The sequence below is a fragment of the Teleopsis dalmanni genome, chromosome 2, assembly GCF_002237135.1.
Source record: "Teleopsis dalmanni isolate 2A chromosome 2, ASM223713v2, whole genome shotgun sequence".
Classification (NCBI taxonomy): domain Eukaryota; kingdom Metazoa; phylum Arthropoda; class Insecta; order Diptera; family Diopsidae; genus Teleopsis; species Teleopsis dalmanni.
In genome coordinates, this window is record NC_051847.1 from 229140434 (window position 1) to 229150143 (window position 9710).

Below are 9710 nucleotides of genomic sequence, written 5' to 3' on the forward strand. Positions count from 1 at the left end.
AAAAAGTGCAACGGAACATCAATCATTGTCCGCTGTTGTTGCTATTTTATTAGTTGTTATTTTTTTTATGTGCTTCTTTGACAAATCAAAACTCTTACTGTTTTGTTGTACTTTTATTAGATTACAATAATATTCATTCTATTGTTGTTTTTTTAGTTATTCCGTCTTTCATACATCCACTCATATTTAACGTATTTTCTTCTTATCATTTCTCGCTTCTTATTTTTTGTTTTTGTTTTTGTATATGTTCTTAAGCTTAACGAAGTGTCATATGTTTTCTTGCTCGTCTTGCAGGGTACAGCGGCACACTTATTCGGCTAGCAGCCGAATTTGAGTAAGACGAAAATTGATGGACATGTTTTCTTTTGCGATGCTGCAGCGCTGCTATTGATGTTGATGAGTTCGCTGCTTTATCGTAGTTTGTTTTTGTTGTTGCTGTCATTGCTGTGTGTTTAATGACATTTGACAATGTTGATGAAGTTGTTTGACATGATTAGTGTTTTTTTTGTATAAATTTTTTTCTAACTATTTAACTAAGTATGTTCTTGCATATTTCTTTTTCTTAATAGCTTTGTGTATTTCTTCGTGCTTCATCATTTGTGTGTCTGCGAGTGAAAAATTTTAACATGCGAATGTGGTTGCTGATGATGGCTGTGTGTATAAGTTATTTTATTTGATAATTGGTGTTGTAGCAATGCGTGTAACTCATTTATTTCACACTCAACATGTTCATGCATATGGCTAAATTCTTAGTCCTTTTCTTGCTTTTTGCTTGCTTGTTTCATATTATTTATTTGTTACACTTTTTTCACATTGTTGTACATATAAGATACATACGTACACTTGTACGCAATTTTTTATGTTATTGTCGAGCGAACGACATTTGACGGTTGATAGCACATATTGAGCATATAAAAAACATATTGCATTAAAGTAAATATTTGAATAAAATTTTATAGTATTTTTATTGTTAGCAGTAATACGCAAATAAATATATCGGCGCCCTTTTTAAAACAAAATCAATTGTTGTTGTTCTTGTGCTCGATGTACGCTTTTTAGCCTATAAATTTACATTGTGCACAATTTTATTTTCTTTTCGTTGAGTTATTGCTGTTTATTTTTCTACGCCAAACAAAATTCTGCTTCATTAGCTTAAGTAGGTCTCATATTCTACTATCAAATTTTAAATTTCATACATTTGGAATGTTTCTATTTCTCTTTCCTTGCCCTTTCGTGTGTCGTGTGTGCTATTAACATCATAATGCCTTCGGCATAGCGCTATATCCCAAGCCACTGTTGCGTATCGTCAACTCTGAGTTCGTGGGTGTTTCGGTTGCAGCTGTTACTGCCGCCGCGGGGTAAACTACACGCATCAGCGCTGTCGTTGGTGTTGGCGTGCCGGCTGATGATGTTGACGAAGAAGACTCCTGCCGAATGCGATTGTTGGCTTCCGTTGTTGAGCGCGGTATGGTGAACTTTTTTCGAGCGCGCCAACGAAACTTTTCCGTTAGACTGTCGAGCGTTTTACCACTTTTATGGGGTTGCGCTCTGGCTTTGACAGTCTTTCGGAAATCACGGACCTGTGCTGGTTGCTTGCGGTTGCTTGATGTTCTAGCCAGCGGTAGAGGCGCGTTGCTCATACCGGGCAAATGTGCACGCATCAACTCTACGCGCGGACTAGTTTGAGTAAGATAAGCGTCTTGATCGCGCCGGCTTATGATACGAGAAAGTTTGAGACGCGAACGGGAAGGTTGTGTTTGAGCGCTTAACTCAGCTATTGTGTTCATTGGTTGCACTGGTTGCGTGGCAACTAGAGTTGCTGCCATTATATGTGGTGCAACTGGCGCAACAGGTCGATTGTACATTTCAGTCTCTTCTAAGCAGTGTGGTTCTAACTCAATGTTACTCTCCTCCCAATTTTGAGAGTTAATCGACATTCGATCTTCTACAGGTCGTGAATGCAAACTGCGGCCAGTCATGTTGACACTTGAACGCTTAAGTTCTCTTAATCGATACGAGTTACTGGGATGTGCATGATTGTGGTAGTGACTGCCAACCTCTGATTCAAGTAGTGAATTCGCGTCACCCACCGATGAGAGTTGCGAGATTTGTGTTTGCAATATGCGATGCTGTAATGAGTCATTGCCGACGCTGCTACGGTGATTGCCGTTGCTATTGTAGACGTCATTCTTGCCAAGTGATGTCAGCAGTGTTGATTGTGATCCAATTGATATGCAGCGATTACGATGCGATGATCTGCAGCTATTGTTTCCACCCATAGCGTTGCCGCTACCGCTGTTAGCACTGTTGATCGTTGTGGTTGTTGTTGTTGTACGGATGCTGTCCTGCAGAGAAAGATGATGATTCGGGTCACGACATTGCAATTGCACTACTCGGTAAGAATTAAAATGCTCTAAGGCATTATTATTCACCGTTGTGTGCAGCCGCATGGAACCGTTCTGGCGCAACAGAGCGCTGTAGTTGTGATTCTGCGTTTGGTACCTGTTCGCAAGTCCAAAGTGACGAGCCAATGTCACCTAAAACAGAGAAGAGAACAACAGAAACAACAACAAACAAACATAGGAAGTGGTATAAAAAATATGTCAGAAATTAGGCAAAGTAAAATGTTAGGGTTTGAGGATGTGTGAAGGTGAAGAAGGTGACAACAGTTAGCATAGTTAGTTGAGAGGAAATATATTATAAGATTCAAATGCGTTGACATCTTACCTTGAAGGCCTCACGAAATTTGTGACTCATAATATTGTAGAGCAGCGGATTTATACACGTTGAGAGGAAGTACAGCACGCCCGATGTATAATCCAGTATGTGAAATATATCATTAAATATTTTGGACTCAATGCCAGCAGTTGAACCATAAACAGCCATAAGACGCTGGGCATGGAATGGAGCCCAGCAAAGAAAGAACGTAACAGCAACAGCAACTGCAAAAAAAAGACACAAGAAAAAATTGAATAGGGAAATAAAGTCACATTGGACATAATTTATGAAAAAACAAATAAAATACAAGTGAGGGTTTATTTCAAACATTCCAGTTGATATTAATAATATTTAAATACTATCATCCCAGAAATCTTAAAGTTTTTCCAAAGTAAATTATATTCGTTTAAAGCGACGTCAAATTAAAACGACTTTATAGGCCGACTCAAGGATAACTCCTCCTGTATTTTTATTTGACCAGAAATATAAGAAAACGAAAGAAAAACAAATGTAAAATTTGAAATGAAATTTAAATCAATTTGTAGAGAAACTCTTTATTGTTGACAGAATCATTTTAGTAGCGCCCAATTTAACTACGAACACACTTAGGTTCTGGTTTTTCGTTTTTGTTTTTGTTTTCAAATAGAGTGAAACACACAGATTGTCTGGGTTTGTGGGTCTTTGTTAGTTGTGGGTCTGATTGTTTGCCTAACATAGTTTGAGCATTACTTAAACGCGATTAAACTTAAGTTCTGCTGCTGCCGTTTTGATAAGCAGTAAAATGCCTGAAAGTGTTGGATTTAATGTGCACTTGAAATTTATCAGCCGTTTTTGTTCTGAGCTTTTCCAAATGGCAGACAAAAGTGATTTGGACACATTTAAATTGTTCCAGTAACACATTCTCGTTTCGTGAATTTCTAAGTTAAGTTCTCAGCTTAATAATAAGTGCAAAACGGTTGAAAGCAAGTGAAAGTGATCCCTTGAAATTATCAAAAACTTTCGACGCTTTTGGTACATTTATATATCTTTTTAGTTTTTCAACATATTCAATTAGTTCACAGTGCGTATAAGTGACAACAATTCCGAACTAATTGAAGTGTATAGTAGTGGCATATTGTAAAATGTAGAAATAAATCGGTATTATTTATTATTTTTCTAAAATTTTGTAGTTAGAAATATGCATCAATGATTTAAATGTTTTCGATTAAGTAGAGAAGTGGCACAGTGGCTTATAAGTGATGGGAAACGTTGTATTGAAGTATTAAAAAAATGGTATGCTTCCTCTTATGTTATCAGAACTAACTGTAATCAGTGTTATCTCTTTCCAAAATTATTTAAACGTTATAGTGTCTAACGTAGGCAAAAATATTAATTAGTAAATAAAATATATGCAAAGATATGTAATATAGATTTTCTTTTTTATTATTTTTAGTTTTTTTAGTTTTTTTATTATTAAAACTTATTAATTCGCTCAAGTTTGTATAAACTTATCAAGAATAAATAATAATTAAATCTTATTCAAAATATAGCTTGTTCAAAGTACATATCGTATTTGAAATTCAGATATACAACAAAACTTTGTTTCCGTTACTTACCAAGCATGCGAATGACTCGACTCTGTGCGCTAATACCGCGATTTACATCATAGCAACGTCTTGGCACCGCTTGAAGCAAACGACTACGCTTCAGCTTCATACCAATGAGCACATACAAAACACAAATCGCAGTCATGGGTCCACCGAAGAAGATGAATCCAGAGACGGCAAACACATGTGCGAAGAAATCATTTTTCATCTGCAAAGAAAACGGAAAACGGAAAACAAATAAGAAAATTGACAAAAAGTCAAAACGAAACGTCAAGTCATGATTCCAATGTACACCAATTGGATGATTAGAAACAGCACATGACAATAATTTTCCATAAATGACTTGTCTTATTTTAAACTAAATTCATTTCTTATGTCAGTAGAGCAGAAATTTTGTTAAATAATAATTATGATAAATTATGAAAACAGAATTATTTTAATCGGATAAAGAATATGTGTCAATTAATACAGCCAAGTTTCAACTCACCGTGCATGAAGTGCCACCATCCTGTGCCACAACGGAAAACTGCATCGCCTGTGGAAGAGCGAGTAGGAGCGCTGTCACCCAAATGGCAAAAATGAATTTTATTGCTCTCGATAATTTCGACATGGTGTGTTGTCTGTAAAAATATGATACAGAATAAATACAAAACATTTTCTTGAACATTTTTTTCAAGGAATCTACTTAGTGTAAATTATTTTGCATGATTTTGAATTTTTTTTTTTTAAACTGAATTATGAGCGCTTAAAACTTTTTATTTTGCTTCAAGAATATAAAAACAGCCAAGTTTTATGAAAGTGCAATATTTTGTTCGACTTACCGAAACGGATGACATATGGCGATGTAACGCTCCACTGTAAATGCCGTTATCGTCAGCACTGTGGCATTGGCTGCTGTCTCCGATAGCACACTTTCCATAACACAAAGGACATCAGTGAAAGGATAAGAATACGGAAACCATAAGTTATATAAATCCTGTGGCATACCTACAAAATATCAGACATGTAAAAGGATCTGTAGTAAGTTTGGCATTCACTGTACGTGCAGCGTTTTTTAAACTAATATTTTGAAGATATTGAACTATTTTTTGTATATTTAAGGCATAAATCATTCCCCAGTGAGCGATTTTGCTGTATTTTTCGTTATGACTGAGTAGAACAGTGATTTGGTTTGCTGAAAAATCGTTGAGGTGCGGAAATAGTAAATATATTTGTGAGCAAAATACTGTTAAAAAACAGAGTTAAAGGCGCAGATACGAGTGATTCAAATACATCTAAAGTGAGTAAATAAATAACATATGCTTAGAATAGAAAAAGAATTGCAATATCTAGAAGTCGACCTAAACATGACTTGACGAATAAAATTTTATTGGGAAATGAAATTTATACAGTTTCTTATTAATTTCTTCTTGTTATCGAAAGAGATAATCATAGTTTAAGAGAACTAGTAAAGATATATATATATTAGTTACGAATTACGGAAACTAATATATATATCTTCACTAGTGCTTTTAAACTAAGATTATCTCTTTCGATGTCTTTCAATCAATATTATTTTTTCAATTTTTTATTTTTCAACATTATTTGATGATTATCGTATAACAGTTTCTATAAGCGGTTTTGTGAAATTCTCCAAATATTTTTTGGTTTCTTTAATAATTTCTTCTACTGGCGCTATTTGTTCTTTTTTGGTTTCTTACTTTTCTATACCTCAAATGTTGTATATTTTAATACATATATTTGAACTATATGAAGAGTGTATGCGAATTAGACGGTTTGAAACAAGTTTGAAAGATGCCGTTGTAGTTGTGTAATTCGTAGCTCCTTTAAAAATTAAATGAAACATCAGAAGAAATATGCTATATTATGCCTCATTATTATAAAAAAGGTGAAACTGCAATGAAAATATGCCGAACAAATTGCATGGTTTATGGTAAGGACGCTGTAAGTAAATCCCGAACAAAGAAGCAATTTGCTCGACTTTGTTTCAGAAACTATGAGGACAAAAATGTACCTCGTTCTGTCAGATCAATCACTAAAAAAGCCGAGGATATTTTACAAATGGTGGTGCAAGACAGACACGCAAGCTATCAGGAGATAGTTGAAGCACTGAACATTAACCACATGACAGTTTGGAATTATTGCAAAAGAGCAGACTACGCAAATACATATATTCGATGATTAGGCACCACATAGGTTTAGCGCAAAGAAATTTGATTAACCAATTGAATTATATATTAAATATATATCATATAATACAATAATGTTGAACGCAACCGTTTGTGGCCAAAATCGGGTGATATTTCGCAATCGATTTTTAACCCTGTATTAATGGTAAATAAGATTAACATATATTATATTGAGTGTTTGGTGGGATTGGAAGCAAATTCCCTTTTACAAGTTGATCCAGAGGTGCAGCGGGTAAATCGGTTCTCTAATCATCATAGCCCAAATGACGAAACAGTGTCGGAGCCAAGGAAAAAGACGTGTTCCACCATGACAAAGTCAGGGCTTATACATCTCTGATGATTTGAAACAATTTGGCTTAACTTGGGAAGTTTTGACGCATCTACTGTATTGCCTGAATCTCGCACCACCTGACTATCACTTATTTCGATCTTCTTAGAATTATTTTAATGACAAAAAATCATACTAAAGATCTGCTGAAAATCACAGAAGTTCTCAACTATTGAAATTATGAAGCTACCTAAAAAATTGCATGAGATCACAAATTTCAAAAAGGTGAATTTAAGTGTTTTCTATGAGAGTTAGCTTTCAATATTTGGTATCTTATTAGTATTATAAGCATTCAAAGAATAAATTTAAATTTGTATATTTGATAGAATAATTTACAATACTTTTAGCACTGTAACGATTAATCACAGTTTAAACTTTTTTACATTTTCAGAATAACTTTTCAGGATTTGGAAGTTAAGGTAAAGATTTGCATTTAAACTTCTGGCGCGTGGTTGGCCACCGTTTACCATATTGTTTGCAATTGAATGCAATCTTGAGCATGGTAACTGCTTCACAGAGTTGAATACAAGAAAATATCTTTCCCTTTTTCATTGTGGGCACACAATCAAACGGAATTTCATTTACAACACGAATTCCAATTTAGATTTGAGAAAGGAATTTACAGAAGAACGTTTACAGAATGAAGCAAAATCTGTTAAAAACATTTTTGTTGTAGAAGTAAGAAATCCTTTATCCATCATGTTAAGAATATTTTATAAATTTTTAATAAATAAAAAACACGTTAAAGTAGCAAAAGTTGTTTCAACAGTTTAAATTCTTAAAGGTTTTAAGCAATTTGCTCTATTGTATTTATTTCTTAACTAAAATTTCAGACAATTTAGTTAATAAAAAGTAATTTGTTAGTTTAAAAACCTAAAAAACATATTTTTTTCGCTCTTCCGAATTTTCATATTTAAATAATAAAAATCGTAAAATAATACGAGCGTAAATATTGTATGTGATTTGATATGATTTTTCTAATAGTGAAGCGCTCATAACAAAATCTGCAAATATCTACAAAAATCTATAGAAGAAATAGTTAAAATTATTCTACATAATTTCATAAAAAATAATTGCACACTTTGCAAAAATGTGGCTGAGCAATAAAATAAATTAGTGTTGCTCATACGCCGTGGTGAACAAAATGTTTCGAGCCAAGCGAGCATATGAGTGTATGTGTGTATGCGTGTGTATATGTGTGTGTGTGTGTTCGCTGGAAGGTATTCATTTATGCATGAATTCATACGTTGGGCTATAAAAAATGAATTATTTTTATAAAAGCGGTAAGGGTTTGCATAATGTTTACTGATTACAGACGAATGTAAAGGATTCTGTGTAATGCTTTGTGTAATTTTTGCATATATTTAATGTAATTTTGTGTAATTTTGTAGTGCATAAAATGAAATAGTGAAAAAAGTGAAAAAAAATGAAAAATAAACGAAGTGAATTCAATGGCTGATAAATACCAATAAAAAGTGAAAATGATCTCATAAGAAAAGCGCTTATGTTGGTGGGGTTACATTTGCTCAGATTAACGACCGCAAATATACGTTTTAAGTGTCTGCATTAGTAGTGTAATGAAGTTAATCTAGATATAGTTAAAGTAAAAAATAAATCATTTTTAAGTCTTATGAACCGCAGTAACTAAAGTTAACAACATTGCAATTATTTTGTGCCTTTATGTGGGTTATTTCATTAATACCCTTTAACTTAAGCTCTTCACAATCATATATGACACCCAATCATATACATACTTACATTGACATTTCTCATATAAATTCCCTCAACAATTTATAACCGATGTGTCAATCTATTGAGCATAAACTCACCTGACAACAGCAAAATCATATCGGACACAGCCAAATTGAAAAGATAAAAATTGGTCGCCGTGTGCATGAAGCGATTTCGTGAGATGACAATGCATGTTATTAAGTTTCCGAGCACACCTGCCACAAAGATAAACGCATAGAAAATTGTCAGAGTCATCAGCAGCGGTAGTGGATCACGTTGTGGCTGTGGATGTTGTGCGGTGGTCAGCAAATTTGTAAGATTATCTGTCGACATATTCAGCATTTGACTGATGTTCTGATGGAATCTTTTATTTTGTCGCAAAAATTGTTGCAAATTTTCGATGTCTAGCGCTGTTATTGAGGCATTGACACCGACCACCTCGGAGGAGAATAAAAATGGCGAATATGATTGATTAGCGCCATCAAGTAATAAAATTTCTGCTGCCGCCCCCGCTCCTAGCGGCGACTGACCATCTGCAGTTATTGTGCTCATTTCGCGGTAAATTTTTGTCTTTAATTTATTTCGTTGACGTTTAATCAATTTCTGGATGATGGAGTCATGGAAGACATCTTGCTTCTCTGCGTATGGCTGGATTAGACAGATTTGGTTGGTTGATTTTTATTGCTCTCGTGGAAAATTTTTATATGCAGTCAAACTAAAGTAAGAAAAATTTCCATTGATGCAAGGAGTTAGCAGTGTCACATGGAATTCTGAAAATTAAAAATAAAATTTTAGATACAATGAAATATATTAAAAAGATACAAACCTAAAAAGGTATTTGAAAGTTTAATATAATCGCATCAATTTAAATAGCTCAAATAGAATTTTTTTTAGTTCAATATAGACAGAAAACATTGTTTAATTAAAATAATGTTATATTCTCGATAACAACCCGAAATTTTCAATAACTTTATATCCTGCATTTATTTCTATTTAATGAAATTTGCTAAATTCGTTTTCTTACCATCTGAAAACACACTTTTTTCAAAAATTTAGTTAGTTCACATGTCACTTTCTCAGAATCCTTATGACTTTGTGCAATTTATTATATGAAAATGCAATCAAATGCATTTCAAGTGCTTGGTTATTAAAAAACGA

At 33.7% G+C, this 9710-nt stretch overlaps 1 protein-coding gene across 2 annotated transcripts; it reads right to left on the bottom strand.

The window, feature by feature from the left end:
- Positions 1 to 223: 223 nt before the first annotated feature.
- Positions 224 to 9316, bottom strand: LOC119678205. Of its 2 annotated transcripts, XM_038089907.1 has the most exons (7): positions 8651 to 9316; positions 5126 to 5291; positions 4792 to 4924; positions 4314 to 4512; positions 2728 to 2942; positions 2433 to 2537; positions 224 to 2345 (listed from the first exon to the last, which is right to left on the bottom strand). In XM_038089907.1, exons 1-7 carry the CDS (start codon positions 9102 to 9104, stop codon positions 1257 to 1259), a joined length of 2361 nt encoding a protein of 786 aa, XP_037945835.1. In that variant the 5' UTR covers positions 9105 to 9316; the 3' UTR covers positions 224 to 1256. The 2 variants fall into 2 exon arrangements, with proteins under 2 accessions (XP_037945835.1, XP_037945834.1); XM_038089906.1 differs by having other exon boundaries at positions 224 to 2537.
- Positions 9317 to 9710: the final 394 nt, after the last annotated feature.